At 31.7% G+C, this 18,979-nt stretch overlaps 1 protein-coding gene across 1 annotated transcript; it reads right to left on the reverse strand.

Annotated features, from left to right (window-relative positions):
- Nucleotides 1-73: 73 nt before the first annotated feature.
- Nucleotides 74-5,298, reverse strand: LAX13 (auxin transporter-like protein 13). Its single transcript, XM_003544057.4, has 9 exons — nucleotides 4,572-5,298; nucleotides 4,203-4,421; nucleotides 3,907-4,092; nucleotides 3,699-3,811; nucleotides 3,234-3,417; nucleotides 2,991-3,088; nucleotides 1,925-2,132; nucleotides 1,384-1,641; nucleotides 74-600 (listed from the first exon to the last, which is right to left on the reverse strand). The coding sequence occupies exons 2-9, from the start codon at nucleotides 4,380-4,382 to the stop codon at nucleotides 379-381; spliced, it is 1,449 nt and encodes a 482-aa protein (XP_003544105.1). The 5' UTR covers nucleotides 4,383-4,421; nucleotides 4,572-5,298; the 3' UTR covers nucleotides 74-378.
- Nucleotides 5,299-18,979: the final 13,681 nt, after the last annotated feature.

The following is an 18,979-nucleotide window of genomic DNA, read 5'->3' on the forward strand; positions in this document are numbered from 1 at the left end:
CAACATATACTACACGCTTTTATAATGTAACTTTCACCAAACATACATGTTCTACCAATACTTGAGATTTGGAGAAGAAAAAAATGATTATATTGGAATGCAAAGACATTATTGGAAACATGCAGGCTATACTTGAGGTCGCTATATGCCAATTGCCAAACATCACTCCCTACATATGCTATAACTATAGTGCATGCTTATGATTAACCAAAATGATTCGAAAGCGAAATATAACAATGTTGCCTTTCTACACAAGGGAACATCAGCATTAACAATATTTATAGCTAGAGAGATTAAACAAAAAGATAGGGGAAATACACAAGGGTGGAGATGCTGATGTGTCCCTATATGTTTAAAGCAGAAGAACATATATAATTTTCAATGATGCAGCATTGTGTTGTTGGAAGCAGGGACTTTTGGCGGGCATTGGTAGCACTTGGCAAAGAGTCCAAATGTGTCAACCTGTTTGATAAAGTTTGTCATGCTAGCCCACCCTCCAAATCCAAATCCAACCACTAGAACCCACACCACCACAAATGCATTCACCACATACATTGCCGTCCAGTTTGGGATGAAGAAGGGCAATTTCTCAGCAGCATTCTGAAACATAACACAAAGTAAGTTGTTAAAATATTAACTTATGGCTTGAATTGAACCGTTAATAAGACAAAAAGTAGTGTTACTGTTAGTTGACTGTAATAAGTTGCTGACTTGTTATGAGCATCCGTTAGGAACGGTAATGTGAGAGTACCAAGTAGGGTCACTTAAGAGCGTTAGGTTAGACATGGCCCAGCTCATTGCTAAAATGTGAACATTTGGTTAGCATAGTATCAATGGTAGTATAGTATGACTGGCATACAACTGAATGACAAAGAAATGGCACCAACCCCATCGTTTCTCATAAATATTTCAATTCGAATAATTAATAAAACAAGTGGGGTAGGGATTAATACTGCCAGTGACTTGGGAAGTCTCTTCAAAGTTAAATCATGGAGCTGAAATTATATCCTCAAACACTATTACACCATGCCACAAAGGGCTTTAAGAATCTCATCCGATAATTTCTAAGACCTGCTGATAAAAATAGACATTCCTAGATATTGAAAGCTTTCTTTTTAAGTAGGGAAGACAACACAATGCCTAATTAAATGTTTCGTACTATTGTAGGTAGCTACAAGTTGTGCATAGAATGTACAGTTTAGCAGCTATTAAATCTCAGATTGACAAGAACTAGCCTCAACAGTGAATATATTAGCATATGATATGACCATACATTATGATTTTAGAGAAATTCATTATATAGAAAGTAAAGATTGTTAGATGAGACAGATATTTGGTAGAAACAAACAAATATGAGATATGAAGAGATTGGACTATTTTTACCTGTCGTGCAGAAGCAGACTTGTAAGTGAGCATATGAGCACAAGCAGGGATGACATACACGGTGAAGCTAACCAGAAGAGCCCCCACAGCAGAGTTAATAGGACCAAAGAAAGGGAAGATAATAGCCAAAAACCAGATTGGTATCACCACAGGCAACCTAGCAAGTGCCCTCAAACATATGCTCTTTGTGTCATGCATTCCTATCACCTTCTCCCACACAAAATACAATGGTGTGCAAGCAAATCCAAAAGTGATGAACTGCCATTCACATAGTAATAAACAAAATTCATCAATTAATAAAGCTTTTTTAGTTTTCGATCTCTCTCATTTTTACATTTGTACAATTAAATTGTACTTAATTTTAAAAAAATGTTATTTGTACAACTGCATATACCAACTAAGAGAGAGATGTATAAGTTGTACTAAATGATGTGATGGAAAGATATAGACAAAAAAAATATATTGTTATATAAAATGTTGTATGAATAATTTGAGTCTTTAAAAAATTAGCAGTTCTGAGGGGAGGGAAAAATTGTTGGACCTGATGAATCAGCATTAAGATGACACCGGCATCGCGCCAACCAGAGCGGGGAAGAAGAGAGAAAGCATTGGAGTGGTCCAGGAGTTTGTCACCAAAGGCCCAATAAACGGCAACAGCAGATGGTAGGGTGAGTGTGAACACATAAAGAGTAGCATAAAGATAGATATATTTGAACTTTTGAGGTTTCCACATTGCATGCATGATTTCCCTGTAATAGGCATAGGGTCCACGTTAGTAGTGCATAATGCAACATCAACAAACTTAAATCTGCAAATGACCCAGATGCTCTCATCTCAAAATCAAATAAAATTCCTTCCATTTCTATTAATATACTCCAAGTCGAAAATGAAATTCTGTTTGTCAGTCCTGGGATATGTCCAAATGAGTTATTAGAATTGTTTTCTAACTCACTTTGCAACTTTTCTTGCTTTGGGTAAATACATTGCTTTACCCGAAAAAGGTTGAAGTTATATTATTAGAAAGGAAACAAGTTGTACACAAGAGAATATATTTAATATAAAATATAAAAAATTGTGCATTTCAGTACTCATCACTTGTTTTCAAAAACCATGGCCCCATTGCTCGAAATTCCTCTTGAAAATACATAATATACATAATTCTTGTTTTGCATATTTTCAATGTAACTAAATTATAAAAAATTACCCATTCGTTTTACTAGCAGAAAGTAGACTGGGTAATTAGTACATATCATTTGGTAAAATGTTACTACTATTGTAGTACGTATTGGAGATGGAGGAAACGCAAAAAATTCTAAAGATATATAGAACAATTCAACGGATAAAGTTGAAGCGGGAATGGAAGTGGAAGCCAAGACCCCAGTGACCAGTGTAATGGTTGTTCAAAATGACAGATTTATTGTTTTGTCTTATTTTTCTAAGGTCCCATTAGAATGGAGGCAAAAGCTGCAATTGAAGAAAGTGGTCGTGCAATAAACTTCTACTCTCCCTTGATGTTTCGTTGTCTTAAGACAATAAAGAAAATCTATCATCATTGTTTTGTCGAACTCTATTAGCAAAATATTAGAAAAAAAACAATGGGGTCTTACACTGTGACGGCGTGCCCGCCGAAAGTGTAGAGAATGTTGGTGGCGCCCGTGAAATACAATACCAATTTTTTTGGGCCAGTGTGAGTCACATTTTCAACCTGCAAAATTAAACAGCTCAGTGACACCGTGATAATGTTTTTTTTTTTTTACACTAAGTTATAATTTTATGATCAAAATCAAACGACTTCAAATAAGAGAGACCCCACTGAAGAAATAAAGACCATTGTACTTGGCATTGCTTACCTGGCCATGAGCAATGGCTGCAATGGTCATGTACCAAGCTGTGTAAGTGGTCATGCCAAGGCCAAGGAAAGACCAAATTCTGTAGTTGTGAAATGAAGGTACGAAAACTGTGGTGGCACAGCAAGCTCCGAATATGTAAGTCCAGGTCCTCTTATCCAAGTGGTCATTTATGAGGTATATGTTGCTGCATAGTCATAGCATATACACCCCAAGTCACAAAACACCCTCTTAAAATCAAATCAACAAAATACCTCAATTTATCTAATCAAATACACACTAAACCAAGATTTTAAAAAACACTCTATGATTGTGATTTTTGCCACTACATTAGGTTTCTGACCACAATTTTGTCTGCATCGGTCACATTTGTTTATAATTTTCCATAATATCAAAGATGGCAACAAAATCACGATTGTCCCTATAACCGCAATTTAAAACCTTGACTACATAATGGGGAATTCATACCTTGCACAAGCAATAAGCTGGATAACGGACCCAAAGAGGAGGAAAGTGCAATTGAAGGCCAAGCCAATGGCTTTCCAGTATGGACCCAGTAAACCTTCCAACACTTCAAACCACTGCAAAAAAATTGAAATTAGACCAAAGTTTTCCACTATAAAAAATAATAGATTTTTGTTTCTTTTTTTAATTTAATTTAATTTTTTTTTCTAACCTGAATGACATGGTTTTTGAAGCTGACACTCTCTTTCTCTTTTCTGGTCCTGTACTCGATGTACAGAATGCTAATCAGATAAGCTGTCCAACTTCCCATTATTCCATAGAAGACTTGGAATATGATGCCAGAGAGCATTCCCAGCTGAGAGAAAGAGTATGGCAGTGTTAGCAGAACCTGCGCAACCTGCAAAGCACAAAACCAATAAAACGTAATCAAACCAAAATTCTCTCACAGAATCTAAGTTCCAATGATGAGAGTGAGTGACACTCTCATGGACTCATATATCTTGTTACCTGATTTGAGGCACAGCTGAACCATGCATCATAAGCAGACCCACCATGCCAAAGAATGCTTTTCAAACTGGAATGTGAACCACCACCCACGTTCTCTTCCTCTCTCTCTTCACCACGCTCAATCGTTGTTTCGTTAAGGTTTGACATCATGGTTTCTTCACCTTGCTTCTGGGGTAACATTGTTCCAAGATTATTATAATAATAATATAAAGAAAATCCCTGGAAAAAAACACATAACTGAGTTAGTTAGACATTTACCAAACCCGAGGGAAAAAAAGTCAGAGAAATTGACAAGAGAAACAAAAAGAGATTTTGCTCCATGGAAGAAACCAAACCATGTTGGAGAAAGAAAAAAAAAACAAAACTCACCTAATATTGGTCAATGTTGAAATCTGAGAGCTTGAGAGAGTTCTCTTATAACACGGAAACAGAGGAAACAGAGAGAGGCGTTATGGTAATAGATGAGTGTGTGTGTGTGAGTGCTGGGGAAGTTTAACTTTTTTAGGCAAAAAGAGAAGACAGTAACGGCACTTGATTGGGTAGGAGTTGCGGTTTTGCTGATGATTTCTGATGATTTTGATTTTTGAACTCTTTTAAACTCCACACAAAATATATGATTTTATGCACTAGTACCTGGTGCCGTTATGGTGTGACTCAGTCAACCTCTTAAATGCGGGTTCCGAACAAGGAATTGGCAGTTTTCAATGCACAAGATACTATTACTAACCCAGCAAGCAAGAAAATGGAGAAACGGCTATTAAATAACAAAGGAAAAAAAAAAAAAAAGGTTATGTGTGTGGGGTGGTAACAAGTGACCAAGAATGAGTCCTTTGGTGTAGAGATCTGACAAAAGGAAGTACACCTGAGAGAGTAAACTTGGAGGTTGGAACTATGCTTGGGACTTGATTAAAAGAAACAATATAAAAATGAAAAGAAAGCAATGGTAAAAAGGAAGAACTAAGAAGAAGGGTGTTTAAACTAGTATGACATCTCTTTGGTTTATTCTGACAGTTACTGAGATGTTGGTTTGGTTTTGCCTGCCTTCTCTTATAGTGTGTGTACTTGGCCTCTCTCTCTCTTCTGTGTTATTTGTACTCTCTTTGGCCCTTCAAGTCTATTAAAATGGTTGGTGCTGGCTGTTTGCGTACCAGGATCATTGTAATCATGCTAAAAAGGAAAAAAAATATCATTTACTATATTTTCTAGTTAATTATTTATGATACAATGTTGATATTTTTTGTGTGCATGAATGAATAGGTTTATCAAACATTAAAACCAAATTTACTTTGATTCTGAAAATAAATGTATTTAGTTATTTTCCATTTTTCTCTTATCTCAAAAGCAGTTATTACTTTTAGTTTTAAGAAAAAATACAATGTATTTTATATCTTGCAAATAAAAAAATTATTAAATAGTCATTCAAAATAAGTAATAAGATTAGACACAAGTGATTAATACCTTGATGTTAAAGTTAAATAATTTAAATAATACTTAAATTCGATGTTTTGATAAAAAAAAGTTTATTTTAAAAAAATAACATGAGTTATTTGATAAGACTTAAATAGTTTATTTGATAAGATTATTTTAATAGTTTTTAGAGTGTATTTTTTTAATACCTTATAAGTTATTTTCACTAACTTATAAGTTAAGTTCACTTAATAGTATTTAATAAACAAGTAAGTTTTTTTTAGCTTGTTGGAATTTTTAAAGGCTACATCAAGTAATATACTAACTTCTATTTTTTATATTTTTAATCCTACAAATATTTATTAAGTTTTTTACTCTTTTCTACGTAAGATAGGATTTTATTATCATTAACTTTTTCTCTTCTTTCGTTCATCAGGGTTTTATTATTTTTACATAATGTAGGATTTTTTTCTCTTTCATTACATAAGCTATTGACAGTGATAGATAATAATTAAGTATATTTTGTGCAGGTGCGGTCTTATGTTTATATGATTTCGAGTCTCTTAACTGGTGACTATTTATAATATTTATTTTATTTTGCAACAATATACTTCAAGATATAGATATTCATAAATGATAGGTTTATTTTATTTTTTACTATTTTATATTACATTGTTTATTTTCACTATTACATTAATTAACATCATAATGAAAATATAATATCTACTTAAAAGTACGTTATTTTACTTTACTTTAAATTTAACTGGACATGTTTATATATATATATATATATATATATATATATATATATATATATATATATATATATATATATTAAGATGCAGTATAAGATTAATAGCATTAGAATATATAATAATTGAAAGTAAAAAATAAAAAAATATATTTGTAAATAAAAATTATAAGAGTTTGAAATTAATTATAAATACCTCAAAATATATTTGTATCAATAACATAAAATTAATCTTTATATAAAAATATCATATATAAACATGTCTATTATTTTTGTTACTTTTCAGCCAGCTTTTTTAATTAACATTTTTTTTCAATCTCATATTTACAAGCTACTTGACTAGATTATAAGCTAAGTTGAACAAATTATTCGATACAATAAAATTATTTTAGTAGTTTTTAGAGTGTACTTGACAAGTCACTCTAATGATTTATAACTTAATCTGATTAACTTAAAAGTTAGTTTGAGTCTAAAACTTGTTTGATACGCAAATTTAATTTATTTTAGTAATTTATAATTTATTTTCATAAGCTACAGAAAAGAAACTAGTTAAACTAGCTTATGAAAATAAGTTACCATATAAGTTAGCTATTTTTGTATTTTTATATGTATACTCAATAATTTATTTAAAAACTATTCTATCTTGAAATAACTAAATATGTACTTTTAATTTATTAGGTAGATTAATAGCTAATCTTACTTATATGAGATGAAATTTTGTTTTTTTTTTTCTTAAATGTATTTTTTATTTCTCAAATTTGTGCCGAGTTTTCTTTTGGTTTCCTAAATTTAAAAATAATTTTTTACTTCTCTAATTTAGAAATAACTCATCTTGGTCTTCAAAGTTTACGTCAAAAAAATTGTTGACATTGACTAACAATTAGCCATTAAGCTCATATAAGTAAAATTTTGGTGGGAAAAGAATATTTAGTCGCCACTCAATTCTTCTGTGTTTTGTACTCTCTTTTGGCCCTTCAATTCTCATGTAAGATACATAGATCAAATAACAATATCACTGAGAGTACGTAGTAGACCAGATACTTAAGTCACACTTGAGTTTCCAAATCCAATTTGTGAGCAGAAATGCTAATACGGTAGCACACTCTTTAGCTAGAATTTCCAGAGTTCCGACATTCACACTTTCCATTGTATTTCTCATTGTACCCGACATTATATTGAAATGAAAAAACAGTGATTCTATGGCGAAAAAACAAGATTTAATTAATTATTATATGTATAATTTATCCTAAATTTACTTTTTACATTTTATGAAACAAATATCAATCATGATTAAAAAAACATTTTTCTCTTATTTATTTTATGAATTTACTCTCTAAAATAGTGAGAAACAATAGATTTCTAAAGTTTTTTTTTATTAAAGAGATTTCATTTATATAAAGTGAATCCATAAAATAAATAGGAGAGAGATAGTTAATTTTTGCAAAAATTCATAAATAGTTAGATGATCAAAAATTAGTTAAAACTTAAAAGTGAATAATTAATTAGGCTTAACCTGGCTAAAGTTGCTCATGATAGAAAATGTAATTTTAAAACAATTATGTTGTATTCATAATAAATTTATAATATTGTTTTTTCTTTACCATACATCCATACCAATCATATTTCACACTACTTTTTTTTTCTTATATCTTTTTTATTGAATATATATTTTAACAAAAGTTATATACAAATTCTCGTATAGTCTCGTTCATATTAATGAGAGCATTGTTATGTGTTTGTGTATGTATAATCATTTATAGACAATATAGTGTGAAGAACATAATTATAACAGCATAGTTGAAGTCATATTTAAGTTTAATTGGTTGTAGACAAAATAAAGATGGAAACATAATTGTAACTACATAATTAGGATTGGAGAAAATATAGAACTGGAACTAAAACAAATCAAGACATGCGTGGTTATTTAAGAAAATGTAAAATGTTTTTAATTCTACTGTATGTTTGATTTCTAAAAAGAAAAGGAATGTCGTGAAACCCATACATATTTATATTGTAATATTTCCAATATATAGTTTATTCTAAAGGTTTTCATTGAAGAAAAATGAGAGTTTGAACAAAATGGTACTCTTTGTATATAAAAGGATTTGGTGAGCTAATCCTTGGTGAGTCAAAAGAAAAGGGCATTGCATTGGATGTGTTTCTTTTGTTTATATAGATCTATCAAATATCATATCAGTGTTAGCTTTCATTATCAAACGAACTAAATTAACATGCTCAGTGGTTGGAGGGACCATCCTCCCTCGTTCACTCGGTTTCTAACTTTTCCATAATATGCTCCTTGTCTCCCTTTTTCCTCTTACTCTTGACTCATTATTTGCTTCAATGTGATTAATTTGCATAGCTACACAACTTGTTTTATTTTTTTACACAATTTAGCATTATCCTCTCCTATTTCCTGTTCAGCCTATCAAATCCACCCTATCTCAGTGGGAGTGGAGGACAATTTGTGCATCTCTAGGCAGTTCCATTACTAAAGACTAAAGAGAATCTCAGATCATGAGCTAATCCCCACTTAAGTCATCCCTTGTCTTTTTCCTAGAGTACTATGCTAATATGGTATAGGAAAAATATGTGTGGATCCTCAAATGCTAGTTACACCAAGAGAGAGTCTAAAAAAAAGATTAAAAAAATTAAGTATAATAGGTAATATAATGTGATAAGGAGAGAAAAATAAAAAATATTGATGGATTGTTCAAAATTATGAGATATCCAAAAATCAGAACTTTATGATATATATATATATATATATATATATATATATATATATATATATATGATATTTACCAATTAGAGTATAGATAGTAACAGCTTAAATGGAGGAATATGACTAAGTATAACTACAAGATTAAGGGTTTTTGAAGACCTTCAAACGGCTGTTTCACTGAACAAAAATATTTATTTTGTGAATTTAATTAGAATATAGTAGTTTTAATTTATAAATGTTTTGAAAATTTTTAATTTATATAATAATTATTTTAAAAATCATATTTATAACAATTTTTAATTTATTAATAATGTAAAAATCTTAGAACCCACTATATATCAAAATTTAATTCAAAGCAAAATTTACATAAATTTTATATAATAATAATAAAAATATTAAAAAAGATATTAAATAAATGTAACGTTCCTCGTACAAAGAATGTTAGAAAAGAAAGTCGTCTCTCTCTCTCTCTCTCTCTTTCTACCAGAGGAATTGTTCTCTTTTTTGCTTTGTTTGAAGGTACGAAACTACCGTATAAGGAAACCGTATAAGCATATGATCAGGTGATAAATTATGAACAATAATATAACCTTATGAAACTTGACCACTTATCAGTGACAATAATGAAAGTAGGTTTGGTAACAACGCATTAAAAAGAAGCTTCAACCTTATCTTTATTTTCCGTAAAGTGTTTTTTTTTTTCATGAAGATTTTCAGTAAAGTTCCAAGCTAAAGAGATGGGCTAATCCCCATAAGTACATATATGTTTGGTAAACATTGTGTCGATTCAAATCAACACGCAAGTTTACGGGAGTGTTTAATTGTATCTTTTTTCCTGGTTCTTTTTGTCCATTATCTTGGGTTATTAGCACCTGTCCATTCAATGGGACAAGACCTCATGAGTATTGCAACTACAATTAGCAAGAGTGCAAGTGCACCACACTACGTTGTTTCTAATTCATATAATCAATATGACAAATTTGGATACTTAGGGTGTTTGTATAGTCTAGTTAGTCGGTCATCCCTAACTATAGGGTCCAAGCAGGAAAACGATGATTAGAAGGAATTTTTAGGGGTACCCACAAAGAGAAAAAAGATGTTAATTGAAATACCAACCAAAAGGAAAATATTGTCTCGTTTTCCTTATCTTGGAAAGCCTCTTTTTGAATTTCATCCCTTAGAAAACATTTATACGTGCAAGCTTTCCTTTGCTTTTTGGCGCTAAACCTCAATTTTCTCTCACTTTCCGTCTTCGGAATCGACTTTATTAAGATCAGAAACAAGCATCCTAGGACATGCTTGTGGCCTGGTCTAAGTCCCCACAATTAATTAGTTTAACTAAGGGCTCAATCATGCATCCGATTAGAAAGCAAATATTTTGTCTATCATTATTCATAAACAATCTTGGTGAATAGAATATATACGTTTTGAATTCATATAAAATTGCCTCTAATTCCTTTTATAGTTAGACTTGAAACTTGTAGTGGGATAATAATGAACGTAGGACCGAAGAATTATGAATGCTAAGCGTGGAACTTGTATTATGCATATATGTCTACATATCCTCAATTCCAAATTAAGCCACTTAACATTCTTCTAAGTGCTGAATCCCCATTATTTGAGTAATGGCAAGTGCAAGTATACGAATGCTGGGTCAACAATATGATTGGTTTGTGCCTTGTGTTGGATGCAGTTCAAAGTGACAACTGACTTGGCTATTATATGTGTAATCTATTGGATGGGCTAGGAGGCCGAGTTAGGAGCATCATACTATCTACAGATTATTATTTTTTTATGACTTTCAATTTTAATTTATTTTTTCTTTGAAATGGAGGGGGGGTGAAAATCTCTTTCATTATGTTTAATGTGGTATTGGCTATCATTTTTGTTGCAGCAGCATGGCTGTCGTGTAATCACTGCTTTACTGATTTGAATTTTCTCTTTTTTCTTCTTTCTTCTAACCTACTGATTTGAATTCTATAGGTCCTACTATGCATGTGGGGTCCCAACTATTATGGGGTTTGGGCCCATTCATCATTGCTATAATTGGTTTGATTATTAGGAGCTGTTCAATGCATTAAATATTACAAAGAGAGGGAAAGTGAATATGAGAGAGAGAAATATCTTCAATGCAAAGTAGTAGCTGATAGAGGAGAATTACCTATCCAAAATAGTGAGAATCATTTTATATTTATTCGATATAACAAAAGGAGAATTGGAAATATTGATAGTGAAATGTAACATTTTGTTTCTGGTACAAGTGAAATATTACATATTTACACATGTTACACGGCACTCTAAAAATTCTACTTATATACAACTAAATAGTGTTCAAAATAACTTTCTAACATATATCAATTCACAATGAATAAAGATCAAAACCCTTTCTCACCTATTCACTCTGACCACTTTTATCTCTCCTTTTTTTTAAAAAAAAAAATATCAGTTGAAATACTTTTTGGGGTTGCATATCTACTTAGTTATATATATTATGTGGCTGAACTTGAGATTGGAATATAATTTTTTAGGTAGGGTTAGTGGAACTCAATGCGCAACCATACGTTTAACTGTGCAGATTTGTGAATCAAAATCGTACTATTAGTATCGCCCATAAATTGATTGATATAGGTGGTTCTTGTTAATTGTTTCTATTAAACTAGATAGGTCCATCTTATGCATAGATGAATTATTTAAGGAATTATTATTCCGACAGGAGATTTTGCTGCCAATGTAATAGATTGCCATTGTGATGGGGAATCTTAGCATTACCAGCTGCATTGAAACTCAAGCGGTAACGGAGATAACCTAATACACTATTGGAAGGAGAATAAGAATAATGTCACTGTTCAAATGTTTGAAGTATTGGACTATTTTATATCAATTATATATTTTATTCCTTTCATAAAATAGTAGTACGAAACTCGAACTAGTTGATATTATCAATTTATCATCAAATTTGATATTTAACATTAAAAAAATTCTAAACTTAGTCACAAACAGAATTTTTTGATGAAATCAGAATTAAGTAATTTAGTTTTTCATCACTTAGTAAAAAATAACTTAATTTAATCTTTGGCTTTGACAATTACCTCTCAATTTAATTTGTCTTTTGTGTAAATCTGTCAATTTAATTTTTAATAATACTTGTTTTGAATTTCTACGGATATTAAGAATCAAAGCTACCTCTTATGTCAATCTTAGTATATGATAAGTTTTTTAAAATTTTAGTTTACATTTTAATATTGAATTTCATTTCAATTCATCATAATTATATGAAGACTTTACTGCAATTTTATTCTAAAAGTTTTCTAAAAAAAATTAATATTATTTTTTTCTTAATTTTAGAGTGTGTTTGAATGTTTAAACAATATTATGATTTATCTTTGTTTAGATTTTTTTATACAGAAAACCAGTCATTTTAATTTATGAGAAAAATACTAACAATATTCGGTTTGAAATTCTTATTGTTTTAAACAAGTCATGCAATTATCAAATGTTTTTTTTTTTAATATAATTTCATTAAAAAAACACAAACAAATAGCAGTCAATATGCACCAAAATACGCATCATATCATTCATATGGTATTGCTTTAGTCTTCGGGTCGGGTCACAAGCGAACTCAATTTGCTTCGGGTACACCTTCACGACTCTTGATCTGAAAATGATTGTCATAATAATGATTCATGAATACTAGAGTCACTTTTTAACTTACGTGATTAGGTCTAAAACCATCAAAGAAACGCTAGCCTTTCTAATTGCTATACAGGGCAGCATGGAACCATTTTTTTCTTGGTGCAGCATTATTATTGTATGGTAAAGTAATTTTTAAAAGAAACTTTTTACTTTAAACTTGTTGGATCTTTTAGTTAACGTAGTTATTTTTTCTTTGTTCATGTACGAGATCATTTTTACTTTAATTTATAAGTATTAATAGTAAATATTTTTTTGGTCAATAAATCTAAAGCGTAAGCTTTAATGATAGCACCAAAATTAAGGATTATTGTTACGTCAAATTTAGTTCATATGCATGTGAAACACAGAACAAAAGTCGGCAAATTCCATCAAATAATAAAAGAGTCATAACCCAGCAAGTTCACGGTCAATTCCCACTTGAAATGAAATCCCACTCCCACCACAATCAGTTTCACACTTTCACTCCATGCTTCCCCTGCACTGCAATTCCTATGAATTATGCCAACTTTTTTTCTACTTTGGCCACAATAATATGGAAAAAGGGTTGTTGGGCTTCTATCTTCTTAATTCACATTCTCACGTGCTTTATAGTGGGAATCTAACAAGCATCACTTTCATGCACTGCATGCCCAAGGCTATGGCTCTCTAGGTCTTCAAGGAAGAAGATTCCACTGAATTTGACACTCTTTAGGCCTAATTGATGGACACCCATCACCAGCTATTAATCCTATCATTGGAACAAAGACTCTTGAATTTCTAGCCACTGCTTGTTGCCATCATGCCACTCAACTCAGGCCAGAATTGTTTGAGGGGACAATAAAGAGTTGTGAAAAATCAAATCATGCATTTTAAAAAGTTCACATTTATCTCTGCTTAAATGATGTGGGTGCAAATTTTAAGTGCTAGTGGTAAATCAAAATTACAATAATGACTTTGATGTGAAGTTTTAGTTATTATTGACAGATACTCAAAAACACAAACCACATTCAAATTACTGAAGAAAAAGTGGTTTCTAACTGCAACTTTAGAAAGACTGAAGCAAATTTAATTCAATAGTGTTTTACATGACTCCAAGGAAGATTAATCAAATGCTAAACTGCGAATGCGTAAAACCTCTCTCATATATTTTGGTACAACTACCCTTGAAATATTGTTGGTGTGTGACCCACGAGTGCCCAACTGTACTTTCTTTTCATCTGGAAATTGGACAATACACTAAAGCACACACCTGTTGACTATTCAGAGATCACATAATCTATTATAGATAGTTAAGCAAAGTGTGTAACGTCCTTGTCCTCAAGTAAATTAGTAAATGTACTGCGCATAAAGTTAGGAGCAGAAATGTACCAAAACTTTAAAGTTAGAAACATGAGGGACTAGAAAAGAAACAGAGAAAGCGATGAAGAATATGAAGTTTTCTTGATTGGTATAATCAACATCAATCCTTGCTTCAAGGGAAACATGTTACTTGTACTTTTGGATCAATAGTTTCTATTATATGGACTTGCAATTCAATAATAATATTAAAATATTTAATTTAAAAAATTGATTGAATAAAATATCAAAAGGTTAAATAATAGTGACCCTAAACTCCAGTATTCCACAACCACTAGTTTGATCATTTAAATTCATTCAACACGAAATAATATCACTTATGCAACACGTTACCACTAATGGTAGTTACCATAAAATTTTCCAATATATCATCGTATCTCCAAAGTTTTAGTCAACTTTATTAGATTTGAGGGAAAAAGTCACGTGAGTTGATGTGTATTGGAAATGCTTTATATAAGAAAATGAAGTCTTGAAGCTTGTGTATACCCTGAACCTGAGCATTGCCTTTTAAAGTGAAATGCGCCTGATATCGTAACAGGTTATGATGGAACGTAACAAAGCAAAACGAAAACTAAAGGGAGGTCATGTACACGTGCTCTCACCTTTAAGTCCCGTGTCATGTACACTCATATTTACAACTATCTGTGCATGTGATCAAAATGCCTAGGCTAAGCTTGGGATCATTTTCTCTCTTTTTACATCTACTATTCTGATCAAAGTGGAATTTTTAAGGACATGAATTCATGAGCTAGAAAGAGAGGGAGATTCTCATGGTCTACCAAATCAGGTCAACTTGGGCTAGACCAGATTGACTACAATTTTTCCTTTTTGCATGCTTTACTAATACTCGAGGATGCTTGAGTGCGAATCAGAGACCCACTAAATTTTCTTTGAATATTAACAGTCAGAACTGAGGACATCAATCTGGCTACACTTTCAAATCCTTATTTTCTGTCTTTTTTTTATAAGATACTTCTTCGGTCCCAAAATAATAATTATTTTAAATTATTTTTCACAGACTAAAAAGATATAATAAATAAATGAAAGAAAATATTATTTTTACAAAATTAATTCTACATCATCTTTAAGTAATGTTACGTTAAAAAATTAAAATGACAATTATATTGAAACAAAAATAATTTTCTTACAGGACAATTAATGGGATGGAGGAAATAATACCTTGGACCAAGCCAGACAGGTGGCAGCAAACAACAGAACTAGTTAAAACCACTTAAAATCTGGCCCGAAAAAGGAGATTCTTAGCAATAGCAATAGCTGCAGCGAATGAGTTAGTGGATTCCCACCCAATATTTACATAACCCGCTTTATGTGTTTGGCTGAATCCTTATCTATGTACAGCAAAACATCCTCATGTGAATAAATTAGGGCATTATCTACGAAGAGTAAAGACTACTTGAGAAGCACTTTGAAATATTAAATCAGCAGAAGAAAGAATCCCTCTTTAACTCACATGTACCAGAAGAAGATTCGGAAAAGGCAAACCACAGAAAATTTTACATATGCAACGGAAAAGGCAAACCGCAGAAAATTTTACATATGCAACCACAAAAACTATATTGCAAGCTTCACAAATAACACAAGTAGGTAAGCCATGAGACACATTGAAGATCTTTCTAATATAAACGAATAATGAAAATGGTTAAAAAAACAATTTTAGTTGTTAAAAAAATTCTCTCACATAAAACTTTAAAAACAATCAATTTTGATATTACAATATCAAAAAGCTTACATTATCACGTAAGCGAACAAAGGACTTCTCGTATGCTACCATTAATTTGGTACCTTGTCCACTACAGTATCTAGAAACGAGATATTTCTGTATCCCTCTATTTGTATCTTAGAAACTACAAAAATATTGTGAATCTCTATATCAGTTTACCAAACACTCGTATATTTCTTACTCAATGTGCTTAATTTGGGGCATACATGCCAACAAAATTTTAATAACACCTATAATGATTGCCAAACAAAAGAATATATTGTAAAATGTTTACAGATGACGGAGCTCTATCTACATTCAAATAGAATACATCCGCACATTTAGCTGCTCTTGTATTTTTGCCTCCACAGAAGAACGAAGACAAATCCAAGTAAGCCACGAAGTGAAACTTCCATGATTAGCATATTGAAGTATATTAGGCGACAAAGAATATGAAGATCATGAGGAAAAGTATCAGAATGACAAATATCTTTATTAGAAGCCACCTATTTGATGATATTCGGTTGAGATGCCTCAATAAAGAACTGTGAGCTCCTTCAACATTTGCCGATGACTCATCCATATTGTCATCAATCCTGCCCATGCAAGTTAGGCAGATTTAAAGCTAATTGCTAGAACACATGAACATCCAAGCCTTTGCATACAATTCACCAACACCATAAGTGGAGGAAAATTTAGTGCAAAGAAGTAACCTACTAGTGTCTGTCAAGTATTTGAGTGAAATGAGAAAAACCTGAAACAAATTTACCAGATGTTGTAATTTAAGTTATAGAAAAAGGCAAATGTTAACCAGTGCTCTAAGGGCATTAGTTAAGGAACTTAAAGAAGAAATGTTTTTATTGGGAGGCGGAAAATTTCACTACTCTATGATCTTTTTTACGCTCTTCTATGATTTATACATTAAATACTTTTTCCTTGAAGTTCCTTAACCAATGCCTTGAGGGCACTGGTTAACAAGATCCACAGAAAAAATGTACATCCTAAGCATACTGTAAAAATTTGAGCAGTTCATACCCCTAAAGCAACACATCTCAAGAATCAAAGGGTAAAAATTTACCAGAGATTCATAAACTTGGTTAGGCATTAGGGGGAGAATTGAGATTGTAACAGGCTCTGAATTGAATACATTAAATAACTATCTTTTATTACATTCTGGTAATTGCCCACTCAATTTATGCAAGCAAATTATAAATGGCAGAAATGTAAACATCAAAATGTTCCAAGCTTTAAATAGATGCTATGGTAAAGGTAAACTATTAAGAACTGTAAAAAGGCGTATCAAAGTTGCTAGCCATTCCCTTTTGTATTTGATTGTGCTTGTAGCGAAATGAGGGAAAGATTAAAGGATGCCTCGTACCCAATGCCCATCATCACATAATACTGAGCAAGGAATATGCACTCAAAAACAACTCGACAGTAAACACAGTTGTAGATTTATGATCCATGAGAACCAATTGTCAGCCACATGCTATTACATGAAGTTCTAGTTTAAGGTGATATTTGGATTTTTCAGATATAAATATAACCATACTATATAGAAATGTAAAAGGGGCAATTTGATCTTAAAGCTTTAAAAGGAAATTTAAACAAACCTTAGTTGATTGCCAACAGGAGCTCCATTTGACGGTAATCTGCATAAGAGATATAGATACATATTATTTTGCAGCAATTGAACTTTTAGAGGTCTATCATTTTTTTTATAAAATAAATAAAGATACACAAACCCAGTATTAATAATTTACAAAATGAGAGGGGCTTCAGAAATTACATTTTGAAAGAGAGAAAAGCAAATAAATTTCCCAGTCAAACTACATTATAATTTATAAGTATCATCAATAAATAGAAAATTGTGTTTTGCTATATCATAGTTCATTTAAGGTTCCCACACATATGAACAATGCCAAGACTTGTAACTGTCACACTCCAAAGATGCCCTAAAACTAGTTAGTGCCTCAGTGGTAGAAAAGTAATGGGGAAATGGACACAATTATGTAGTTAAGAGATTTAAACAATGTTCCACCAGGTTTGGCTGATATTTACTGAGGCAGCATACTGAAAGGGAATTCAAAAAATGGCTAGTGTAGCACAGTTCGGGACTTTGAGTTTATGTAATTAGCATGTTCACTTTGGGATATTAAAGAGTATACTTTAGATCTACTATTCAGATTAGCCTGGCCCTGGCCTTGCGTTATTCAGGATTCAAATGATGAGTCTGAAATTCAATTTTCTCAGCAGGAGGAACAAGGATCTCCTATCAACATATGCAATATATATATATATATATATATATGTGTGTGTGTGTGTGTGTGTGTGTGTGTGTGTGTGTGTGTGTGTGTGTGTGTGTGTGTGTGTGTGTGTGTTATGCTTCTCTCAACTATCACTGTGTCTATTACTTATCTAGTTTTAACAAAAGTACCAAAGTTGCCAGGCTTTTTCGTTCTGGTACAAGAATTCAATATTTGGTAAGCCATTGTGTGCACTAGGAAAGAAATGAAGTGTTGATAGTGGGTAAATAAATTTTTCCAAAAAATGATATTTCAGCTGCAATATGAAATTATAAACCATGTCAAGAGGTATAATGTTAAACAAGAAAAGTTTGGCTAGATAAGACCCATGCACACTTATGGTTAGACAAATAAATCCAAGACACAGAACTCCGAACCTACCAGCATCCAAAATATGACAAGAGTATTCAAGAGTAAAAAACTTTTAAATTTTAAAATTTGGATACACCAACAGCTAACTCCCAAGTCCCAACTATTTAGAAAAGAATAGTAACAAGTAGCTACCAGCCTACTACAGGAGCCAGGTTTTTCATTTTGAACATTGTGCTAAATTCCCTAATATTATTTTACATTATGGAAGTTGGGAAGGAATATTCATGCCATTGCATATTAACAAATGTTAACCTATAACTCGTTAGGGAAAAAAAATTACTCACGCCAATTCTTGATGCAAACTCTCAGATGCATTCGATGAATTTGACCAAGGTGGCGGCTCAGTAGTTGGCTTTGGCTGATGCTGCAAAGGATTCTCTCTTGATGCGTTCTTGGAAAATATCTGCTTCCTGTTCTCGTGAGCCTTTATATTCTGGAGCATGCATACACTTGCAAAACATTAATTAC

Source organism: Glycine max, chromosome 14, assembly GCF_000004515.6.
Source record: "Glycine max cultivar Williams 82 chromosome 14, Glycine_max_v4.0, whole genome shotgun sequence".
NCBI lineage: Eukaryota > Viridiplantae > Streptophyta > Magnoliopsida > Fabales > Fabaceae > Glycine > Glycine max.

What these genes read in the sequence shown, in the direction of transcription:
- LAX13 (XM_003544057.4), bottom strand. Translation starts at nt 4,382, where the DNA reads ATGTTACCCCAGAAGCAAGGTGAAGAAACCATGATGTCAAACCTTAAC. An exon ending in CAGCTTATTGCTTGTGCAAG is followed by an intron (nt 3,418 to 3,698) that starts GTATGAATTCCC and finishes ATGACTATGCAG; the next exon opens with CAACATATACCTCATAAATG. An exon ending in CAGCCATTGCTCATGGCCAG is followed by an intron (nt 3,089 to 3,233) that starts GTAAGCAATGCC and finishes TTAATTTTGCAG; the next exon opens with GTTGAAAATGTGACTCACAC.